This window comes from Dromaius novaehollandiae, chromosome 6 (genome assembly GCF_036370855.1).
Source record: "Dromaius novaehollandiae isolate bDroNov1 chromosome 6, bDroNov1.hap1, whole genome shotgun sequence".
Classification (NCBI taxonomy): domain Eukaryota; kingdom Metazoa; phylum Chordata; class Aves; order Casuariiformes; family Dromaiidae; genus Dromaius; species Dromaius novaehollandiae.
Window position 1 is genome coordinate 16,293,508 of NC_088103.1, and position 11,250 is coordinate 16,304,757.

General features: G+C 34.7%; 1 protein-coding gene across 5 annotated transcripts in view; it reads left to right on the forward strand.

The window, feature by feature from the left end:
- The window catches only part of BMPR1A (bone morphogenetic protein receptor type 1A), an 88,890-nt gene extending 80,653 nt beyond the window's left edge, over positions 1 to 8,237 (forward strand). For 4 of the 5 annotated variants that reach the window (XM_064513748.1, XM_064513749.1, XM_026116772.2 and 1 more), the window contains 4 exons: positions 203 to 500; positions 1,327 to 1,502; positions 1,935 to 2,065; positions 3,354 to 8,237. In XM_064513748.1, the coding sequence (XP_064369818.1) occupies positions 203 to 500; positions 1,327 to 1,502; positions 1,935 to 2,065; positions 3,354 to 3,479 (731 nt within the window). In that variant the 3' untranslated portion in view covers positions 3,480 to 8,237. The remainder of the gene's footprint in view (positions 1 to 202; positions 501 to 1,326; positions 1,503 to 1,934; positions 2,066 to 3,353) is intronic. The other variant, XR_010389664.1, reaches the window with a different exon arrangement.
- The last annotated feature ends 3,013 nt before the right edge of the window (positions 8,238 to 11,250 follow it).

Consider the following 11,250-nt stretch of genomic DNA (forward strand, 5'->3'; position numbering starts at 1 on the left):
CCTGCCATCTCTTTGCTAGAAGACTGGAATGACAACCTCATGTATGGTTGAAATATGAGCTTTTACATTACTGTTTTTTGTAAGGGGAAGAGATACCTTTTGGTACTGTCTAAGAGAATATAACTTTAAGAACTCATACCAAATCTGTTGCATTAATAATTTATGTGCAAATGCATTCTAACTTTGGCTATATGTTTGCTAGGTTTTATAGCTGCAGACATTAAGGGCACTGGCTCCTGGACCCAGCTTTACTTGATTACAGATTATCATGAAAATGGATCATTGTATGATTTTTTGAAATGCGCTACACTAGACAACAGGGCTCTCCTCAAACTGGCCTATTCTGCTGCATGTGGTCTGTGCCATCTACACACAGAAATTTATGGGACACAAGGCAAGCCTGCTATTGCGCACAGGGACCTGAAGAGTAAAAACATCTTGATAAAGAAAAATGGAACCTGCTGTATTGCTGACTTAGGCCTTGCAGTCAAATTTAACAGGTAAATGGACAAAACCATCTATAATGGAAAAATGTACATTTTTATATATAATATAAAAAAGATTAACACATATATATTTTAAATATATATGTGTGTATATATATTTTTGTTAGTTGCCAGATGTCCAATTGAAAAGGGATGCCAACTCAGCTGGTTGCATGCATCAGATTTTTTCTGTTTTGAAAGTGAAATGCAGTTTGTTCTTTGAATGCTGGTAAATATCAAGGTTGCTCTTCAAGGTTATCAAGTAAGAGGAGACTAATTGATGTTCATCATTAAAAACTGTGCTTTTTCAATCGCTAGCATGTAACTTCATTGTAAATTCTGTCTCATAGAAAATGTGAGCAGTGTCAAAATTGTTGAAGCTTAATTGCAAAAAGAATACTTATAGTAGTATTACTGAATACATTTTAAATGTGCATTTTTTGTTTTTGTTTTGTTTTTTTCAATTTCAAAAGAGCCAGAGTTGCCTATTGCTACAGTAGAGTCTGAAAGAAAGCATAAACCTTTGGAAGTTATTTTCATCTGAGTTCTTGTCAAACATACTCATCTTTAGAGCTGTTTTTAATTCAGTTTATTCATATGTGTTTTTCTTTGTCTCGCAATAGAATTAGTAAACTGTCAAGTATAATATTCACGATCATTTCTGTACATAATCTTTTTCTGGGAAGTATGATGTATATTAAGTGTAGTATTGAAAGGGAAATATAAGAAAAAATTAATTTGTAAATGGGGGTTTTGCAGTGTAGTGATTGCATCATGCACTATTTCATACCATGTTTTATAATATTCCACAATTCACTGACTTCTTAATGTTTGCATATAGTGATACAAACGAAGTTGATGTTCCCTTGAACACTAGAGTGGGAACAAAACGTTACATGGCTCCAGAAGTCCTAGATGAAAGCCTGAATAAAAACCATTTCCAACCATACATCATGGCTGACATCTACAGTTTTGGGCTGATCATCTGGGAGATGGCTCGGCGCTGTGTCACAGGAGGTAAACTTTTAAATATTCTTTTTAAAATCTGCCAGGCCCATGTCCAGCTTTAACGATACTTACTTCTCCAGGAGATAATGCAACAAACTTAATCCTGCCTTCTCGCAGGCTCGCCTTCTTTAGAAGCAGTAGTAGCAATCCATGGACAGAACACAGATTTGGATTAGAAGTAGACTAGAGGATACCAAATTCTGTGTTCTGTATCAAAGTCAAAGGAACTGCAAGGAACTGATGTAGCTTTTATACTTAATACTCATAACCATTAGTAACTGTTGAAATTTTAGGTTTTCATCACAATATCACTTTGTGGTGGGTTTGACTTGGTACAGTGAGAAAATTGAGTTAATTTCTGCTCCTAGCTAAGGAAATCTGAGAGCAGATATATAGAGTTCTTTTTTTTTATGATGCTTGATCTTTCACAATTATTTCCAGGTATTGTTGAAGAGTATCAGTTGCCATACTATGACATGGTGCCAAATGATCCATCCTATGAGGATATGAGAGAAGTGGTGTGTGTCAAACGCCTACGCCCAGTGGTATCCAATAGGTGGAACAGTGATGAAGTAAGTATGCTGAGAGGAAAAATGAGTTCAGCTCGTTCATTAATATGGGAAGGATATTTTAGTTTAGAAACATCAAAACATTATAAAACAGAGAACACGTTCAGACAGTCCAACATTTTGAAACCTCACAGCAACAATAAAAGACGTATTTGAGATTGGCTCAAAATACCGTATTTTTTATGTATGTTTTGAGTGATATGAGAGGTAGACACACTTAAGCAGCCTTCAGCTGTATAACTACTGCTGTAAATGGAATCATGTATTTAGATAATAGTGTTTTTTAGGGTTTTGTTTGGTGCTAAAACTTAGCATGCTGTTTTTTAGTTTTATTAATCCTAATATATATAGCATATTGTTTTGCTGCATGAGGCATTTTATGAAATGTGTAATGATTTCTTTGTGTTTGTAGATCCTTAGGAAAGTAGCCAGGATCTTTCAGCAGCTGTTGCATTTTTTGTTGGACCAATATCTATTGGTCAGTAAGCACCTGTTCAAAAGAATTTTGCATGAGGGATTCCATCCTGTTTTGTTTCATTATCCTTATTTTGGACACTATGCCTGGAGTGCAGTGTATCTGTTGACTCTGGAACACTTTTTTTGTTACATGGTGTGGTATGCTGTGTTATTCTGCTAGGCTTATTTCCCTTTATTTTTATTCTGTTTTTCTCCTAGTAAGTTCCCAAGTAACCCTCCTTTTGTGAAACAACATTATTTATGCTGTGATATAATAAAAATATTAAATATAAAAGTGTTTTTAAAAGGACACTGCTTAAACTCAGTAAACAAGACTTAACTTTCACATAGCAAGGAAAATATGTCATACCTTTTCTGCCCCATATCCTTGAACTCTTGATTTTTTTTTTCTATATTGTTTCTTGACTATTGAGAGAACTTTGGTCACATTTTCCTTCCTTTTTGGTGAGAAAGTGATCTACAGTTTTTCTGCCATATGTGGATTTTTTTCCCCTTTTTGCTACCATTTTGATGTACCTCTGTTCTCGAGTTGTAGCAACAAATTGTGGCAATGCATCTTTGTGTAACTAAAGGCACAATTCAGTTAGTTCCAGGTGCTACAATACGAGGAAATGGAGGGGAGGAGAAAGAAGTGGCTTGTGTCAGTTTTTTAATTGATCTGTTTATAATAGTTTTTAACAGTAATTTTGCTGAAAATTTAGAGTCTTGCCTTTGGACTTAGTTCTGTAATTTGGACATGGTAGTGAACTAAAACTATACACCTCTTGGGATTGTTAGTTGTTACAATGTTGTTCTTTGTTTTTTTGTTTTTCAGTGTTTAAGAGCAATATTGAAATTAATGTCTGAATGCTGGGCCCATAATCCTGCCTCAAGACTTACTGCCTTGAGGATCAAGAAGACACTTGCCAAGATGGTGGAATCACAAGATGTAAAGATTTGACATAGTAAACTGACATTGGGGAGCAAAGCTGGACTCCTAGAACTTTTCACTCAAACTTGGGTGAGATCTAAGTGGGAAGAGGAAGCAACTGAGATTCAGTTTTTTTCCTCACCACACTTCTACAGGCTGCTAATTAAATCTTTCAGTACTTCATAGACTGTGATGCTGAGAGCCTCTGTACACTACATGCTACGTATATGGACAGCCTTGTTAAAATACACGTTTCATTTTTGTTTGAGCTGCATTGAGACTTCAGTCATACTTAGTGAGTCTCCAGTAAAACTCTGGGTACTGAATTGAATGTTCAGATTACAGTGCTTTCTGTGAAAGCCTAACAAGCTAAATGGATTCAACAGAGATGGAGAATATAAGCTTTTTTTGCCTTCTACCTGATAAAACCTAGTCAATTAATAACAAGTTTTTGTGAAACAGCCTGTAGGTTATGGATATGTTTGTGATACTGCTCAGTTTAACAGTTCCTTATGCCTTTATGTGTGTGCCAGGATTATTTTGCTGCCATTTGGGATAGATAAGAAACCATGTAAATGAACAAATTTCTATGGTCAGGGCTCCGAGTATTTTGTGACTTCACAATCACAGAATTTGCTGCAGAATTTATTCCTTGTCGTTAAGTTATTCTCCAAAAATTTCAGTTTTAATTTTATTTCTATCCCTGTTTTGGTCGCAAAGAGAACTGCAGAAATGTGAACCAGTTATAACCAATGCCTACCTGAGTCTGTAAAGAGCTTGAAACAATATCTCTCGGAGGTATAAACTGCCTTGGCGATCTTGCTTACAGTCTAGTGGGCTCCATAATTGCACAACTATGAAATCTGGCATATTTTTCATAATGCCACATGCAACCAGCATTTTTGCTGCTTCATATCTTAACAGAGAGACCAGTGGTGTTCTGTTTTGCCTTTCCACTTTATTTGGACTTACCTGTAGGTGCCTGTCATGCTCTGAACTTTTTCCACACAGGAGGGAGTTAGCCGTAGGAACATACTTTCTCACCGGTTGACTAAACCAGACAGAAGATAAGTTTTGAAAGGCTTGAGAACAAGTCTAATTTGCAGATACAAGAGGGGGAAAGCAAGAAGCTCAGACTGGGCGTAGAAGATTAGAGAATACAGTAAAGGTCAAGACCTGGAGAATTGAGTATGTGAACTGTTGAAGATAGGACCCATGGTGTGCAGAAGACTGAGCTGGGTTGCCCTGATACAAATGCAGAAGGTCACATCTGTGGGCTGCTTAGAGGACAGTTATAAAATCCAAGATTTATGGAAAAGGTAAATTAGTGACTATTTCTAATTCAAGTTAGCCATGTTTGGGAGGAATGGCATTAAAAGAGATTTCATGAAGATACAATAAATTAACATAATTGCAAAATTTGGTCCTCTTGTGCCAACTATTTTTGGCATGCACAGGACGCTATTTCCATCCTTTTTTTCACTGATCCGGACAAGCTGGTTAAAAAGTCAGAACCCCTCCATGAGGTTACTGTAAGGCAGACTTAGTGATACAGAACTCCTTTGCCACTTCTAGTTTGAAGTCAGAAAATAGTACCATAACTCAAGTTGAAACTTCAAATGCGCGAATTGTCTGAAGAATGAACACACAGTATTGGAACCATTAAACCTATTTGATAATTTAAGTGCCTATAACTTTGTACTGTAAACCTTGTTCTAGATAACTTTAAAAAGGGAAGTTATTTATACAGTGTGTTTTGTGCTTTATTAAAAAAAATCTAGTCTTAGGTACATGTGTACGATTAGATACATGTGCACACACACGCCATAGTTGAGATTTGAAGAAAAAAGGAATAATATTAAAATTGATGAAAAATGTTAAAACTTCAGATGGATTTATGTCAGATTATTTGTTGTCTTAAAATATGTACATGGAGATTGTTTTGATATGTGTTTAAATTTCCCTTGAAAATACAGCTGATAGTTCTGTTTTACTTTGTTTTCTAATGTGATTTGTGAACAACTACAACATCCTAACATATGGGTTTTTTTCTTTTTAATTCTGTGGTTCACATAATGTAAATGGTCAGGCAAAAGATTGCAGTATTTTTATTTTCTATTGTGATGTACAGACTTTATTTAACAGTGCTACATATTTTATAGAAAACTAGCTATTTCAAGGGACATTTCTTTTTTTAAAAATAAAGTCATTACTTTTGTTCAGTAATGCCTTTAAGTATTAATATGTGTTCTGACTGAACAGTTCATAGGTGTGTCAACTATGATTTTAACTTATTTGCAAACAGCAAGTGATAAATGATATTGTGCCACAGTTCTTATGATAAAGGGCTTTTTAAAAGAGGGTTTTTCCGTCCATTGCCAAGAAGTGTACAAGATCAAAATTGTTAATCATGTCTTTACGTGTAATTTTTGCACAGGTAGTTGGAAAATATTTGGTATGAGCCAAAAAAAAAAAAGATAAACTTTTTTTCTTCTTTAGAATTTTTGTCAATAAGGAGGAAAAACGTTTATGTAGGTAGCCTGGTAACTTATATTTTCAGAACATGGAGGCATATTTAATTTAATCCATTCCTATTTAGAATACTTTTTATTTCTGTCAGAAATTGCTACAGCATTAGCAGCTGTAAACTTGTTTGACATTTTAACATTTTAATTTTTGTTTTTTCTGCTAATGTTTCTTAAGTCTTCAGGAAGTCATTGGTGGTAGTATAAATAAAACAAAGGAAGTGTGAATTTCCATGGCTTTTAATTCACATATTTTCTCTCTATTGTTTAGGCATTTGCAAGGCAATAGGATGGTGATCTTTGGTAGACATCTTAAGACCTGATTGATTTACACATTCACTTTAACAGAAGAAGTAAGCTGACTGCTGTAAAGAAGATCTGTGATGTTTGTGAGAAAAGGGTCTTGTAGGCTTAAGCTAAACCTTCACTTTTCAGAACTTTGGTTACTAGGTTCATGCTCAAACATATGCACATGCAGTTTTCATTGACTTGAACAGGAGCTGCTGGGTGCTTAATATTACTTGTTTCCTTAATATTCCAAAAAATCTAATTGCTAAAGGACCTGGCTGCATAAAGCACTTGAGCAGATATCTACACTGCATGCAAAGTAATTCACAGTTTGGAGCCTATGTGTATGTGTGATATCAGTATGTATATGCTGATACTTTAGCAGTCGTTTGGAAAAAAACTTTGCTGTAAGCCAGTCCATTAATTATAACATGATTAAGCATACTCAGAGCTTAAGCAGAGTTGTTGCTTCATGCAGTACTGTAGAATTCATAAGCCTTTGGGGGAGAGGGGCTAGAATTCTTTTATTGTTGTATGATTGTCTCATTTTCTTGGTCAAAATTATTTTAAGCATTTGTCATCCAAAACATCTTCCAAGCAACCCTGGCAAATGATTTTTGTATTATTATTATTATTATTATTATTTATTTTTTTAAATAAAGCATGTGGCATTTATCTTGAAAGTATCAAGAACTGTGCCTTGGGAGCTCTTAAGCAGTCACATATGGAGGGGTTTTTTTTATTTAACCTGCTCCCTTTGATTTCCGTTAGTTGGAAAATAATTTGAATCACTGATGTAATACTGACTGTTACATTTGTTGAAAGGAAAGGGGGTTTTGTGTTCCTGATTAACTTGTAAATTCTGCAAGAAACATGATATTCCTACAGAAAAATGTCGACTTGTATTTTGAGTTCTGCTGTCTTGCTTAGCTTTGAATTTTCCTTTTAGAAATAGGTATCTGGAACACACAGTTCTGAGCAAGAGAGTTATATAGCTGCCACAAACTTGCAATTCACTTTCAAGGTAAATATTTTTGTAGTATCGGGCTTTATGAATTTTAGGAAACTTAACAGTTTTCCAAAACTGCCTCACTTTTTCTTTGATAGTTTTCTAAATTGGTCTATTTTGAAGTATTGAATAAAATGTAAAATGAATCTTTTAAATTACCTCCATAGCAGGTTAGAATTAAATTTTAGATCATCTAAATGACCATTTGAATGTGCTATGAAATGAATCATTTGGATAGAGATCATCTGATCTGTCTTCACAGATTGTATTTTAACAGTCTAAAAATGTTTGAAAAGCAAAAACCGTAAGTTAAAAAGCCTTCTCTGGTTATTGCAGTTATTTTTAACGGGGAGTTATGCTCGCATTCTGTCAAATACTAGAATGATTTAGCGCTTCCTCATTCTTCTGGCCGTGCCTCTGAAGAAGTCAAAAACATTATCCTGTTCCCTGCTATCTTTATCCCAGATAGAGGTGAGGTTTAAAAATGAGTTACAATGCTGCATGATACAGTGCTTTATGGAGCCATGGTGTATTAGCCTTGGTTGGTATAGCAAGTGGAATGCACATTATTCTTAATTTGTTGAACAAATCTCATGTAATTGTTGCCTTGTAATGTTTTATCTTTAAATGCAATTATAGAAGCCCACATCATGTAGTGACATTTGTGCTCTGACGTACCATGCCCAAAATGAAATGTACTATATTGTATACAAGAAGAATAACATTGTAGTTAACCTAAAGAAGATGTAAATAAAATATGAAAGGGTGGAACAAGGAGAATGGTCACACTCTAATGTGTGTTATATGCCAGAAGTGTAGAATACTCCTTAAAAATGTAACACACTAATGTATTTTGTACAGCATCTGCTTTAAAAGGTGCCTTATTGAGTTTACCATGAATTGCTTTGTTCTGTACACAGTTTATGTCCAATGTATCATTTTTAAGTAAATAACCTTATTTTAGTACACATTAGTAATGTGTTTTGTATTACTATAAGCTATTGCCTTAAAAACATAATGACTTAGAAATTATAATACCATAACTAAATATTTCCCTTCTTTTTAAAACTTCATGGTTTTTTTCCAAAATGTGTGAATAAGTTGTTATTGATCATTTTTATTATTTAATGGTTTTCAGAATCATTTGGTGCTCTATATTTCAGGTGACATTCTTGCTTTAAAGTTGGGCACAGCAGTAAAACCAGAGTTTTTACTCTCTTTTTTCTTTTTTCCTCCTTTGGGTATAGTAAAAGCAGAAGTAAGTCAAACTTGAATAAATTCTATTTTTTTTGAACGTGTACAAGTCCACCACATGTTGGTTATATACATATAAATATGCCTCTGTGGATCGAGCTTATCATGCATTATTTTGTACAACGTTCATTCTTTCATTGTAGTGATGCTCAAATCATGAGATTGAAGTGGTATAATTATGTTCTGTTGGTTACAAAATTAGGCAGGTTCTTCTGTGTAGCCTGCTAAGTTCATTCTGCTTTATGAGTCACAAAAGAGTAATCAGGGGATGTCTCATATGGGAATACAGGAGTGTAAGAAATCTCAGAATATGTTTTCTCATTGCAGAAATGCTACAACCAGCTACTACCGTACTCCATAGAATTCACTTTTAGTTTGCAAGAAGGAAAAAGTAAGATCAGTTTCTACTCCTTTTTTTGTCTGTGTAAAGGTATGTTTTGGTCAGGAATAATCTTTGCTTTGAAGATAGCTGTTTACAATAGCTAGAAAGGTTTGATATCCAAGCGTCAGATGAACTGTCACCAGTGTATTATAAAGACAATTGTGGCACTTTTTTTCCTGTAGAACCAAGTGACAAATTCTCACCTTAGAGTTCCAGAAAGTACAGCGGAAGGCATAACTTTCAGTTTTAAACCTTTTCTCCTGAATACGTAAGAACAGGAGTTTACACTGCGCAAAGAGCTGCTCTCCTTACAGTTAGTGTCTCGACAGAGTAAATTTATTTTCATGGTTGTGGCTATTGTGTAGTTTGTATAGAGTAACTTCCCTGATCATGGCTGGGGTGAAAACTGTCGGGTTTTTGTTAGCATTATAGAATAGCATAATGAAAATACTGTGAGCAAATGAAACTTTTATACTAGTCTTCGTTTTGACCATTTAATTTTTTCCTTCCTGGTGCTCCTTGATGTGCCCACAGGGTGGTGCCATATCCTCAAGAGAGGAAGATCCATTTGGGAAAAGTGTGTGTGTGGGGGGGGGTGATGGAAAAGAAGTTCTACTGCCTGCTAATAATAAACATCGAACTGTTACAGTTTAGGTATGAATATTTTTGGTGTTCATATAAAATGTTTTCACTGGTAAGCTCGCATCAGTGTTTAAGAACTGAAAAACTTTTGGGCTATTATAAAGTCAGGTAGTCATATCTGCTAACCTCTCTTACAAATCCCACAGGTATGTTTTGTGTGCGTGCCAGAAAGCATACCGAAGAATTGGCGGAATGAATCACAAGGCTTTTTAAAATGAATTACAGATGTCTCCCTAATTTCATAAAGAATTGGATTTAGTTCTATAAGTGTCTTTATTCCTTTTTTCTTTACCTTTCTCCTCACCTCTTCCCAAAACACCAATTCAGTCTTTTTTCACTGATGTTAATGTAATAAGTTGTTTAATACGAGCTGTGAGGCTGATTTGAGAGGACCACTATTGTGTGTGGACCCCCGTGGACTTCAGATAGCAGCTTGATGTGTAAAATGAGTTCACATGAATCTAATTGCAGAATTTCAGCACTGATGGATCTATTGAAAGTAAAATTTTTGAAATACGGTGGGTACATGTATTTTGGGTGATGTGAGGAGATCATCTTAGTAATGGAAAATAAAAAAAAAAACAGACTTTAAAAAATGTAAAACACTATAAATACATTCATAAAGCAGGAAAAGTTTCAGTAATAAAGTGATTATGCAAAGATATTAAAAAGATTTTTTTTTTTTTTTTTTTTTTTTTTTTGCTTTGTAACACTTTGAGGTTTGATTTGGAAATCCAGTAACCTGAACTATCAGCAGTATTTTTTGGTAGTTACAGGATTTGGGGGAAATACTAAGGAAAGATGGAAGGTTGGGGTTTCTTGTGGTTGTCTTTTTTGTTTTGTTTTTTTTTGGTTTTTTTTTTGTTTTTTTTGTTCTTTTTTAGGATGATGCTCAGCTTGAGAGTGTATTTGCATTGCATGCCTTTTCACTTACAGGAAAGAGATCTCAGTCCTAAACTCAAAAAGAGAAATCTCTGAAGTGAGCATATACGTTTCTGTGGCTATTGATGCTTGGCTGAAACTGCCATCAGGCATGCTTTTTTAATTGGTCCAGTATGAGTTAAACTGAAGCAACCTAGCTATTATTGTAGATAACTCGCGCTTTCTAATGACCATGGTCAGCTTCAGTTTGTTTTTTGTGTTTGAAAATCGCCCATACCTAATGCACTGGGCCCACCAGTGGCTACACTTTAAATTACGTCAATTAGTCCTCACTTAAACTTTTTTTTTTTTAAGGATAACCTCTCTGTAGACAGTTTTTACATGCTATTAGCAATGTTACATTTAGTCTGACAAATATTAACTGCCAGTTTTGTGGCAACATTTTCTTTGCTGCAGGTCCTAATCCAGACTTTGCTGTCTCTTCATTAAAATGATTTTCTCTAGTTTGTTGCATAAAAATTCAGGTCACAGTGTTGTAGCTATGTTAATGTAAAAAAGTGTTTGGGGGGGAACATGAGATTGGAAGTGATTTGTACCAGTCAAATGGCATACTACTTTGGGAGGTGGTTTAAATGGAACTTTATTAAGAATGATATGTTCATTTAATAAACAGTAGCTTAATCATTTTTTTCTCTTGTCACTTGAGAAGGAAGTCAGGCTTCCTGGCTCCTGCAGCCAATAGACTGTTCTAACCCATATCTTTCATTAATTTTTTACTTCATAGTCTGAAAATGATTGTGTTCAAGTTAAGTTAGTATG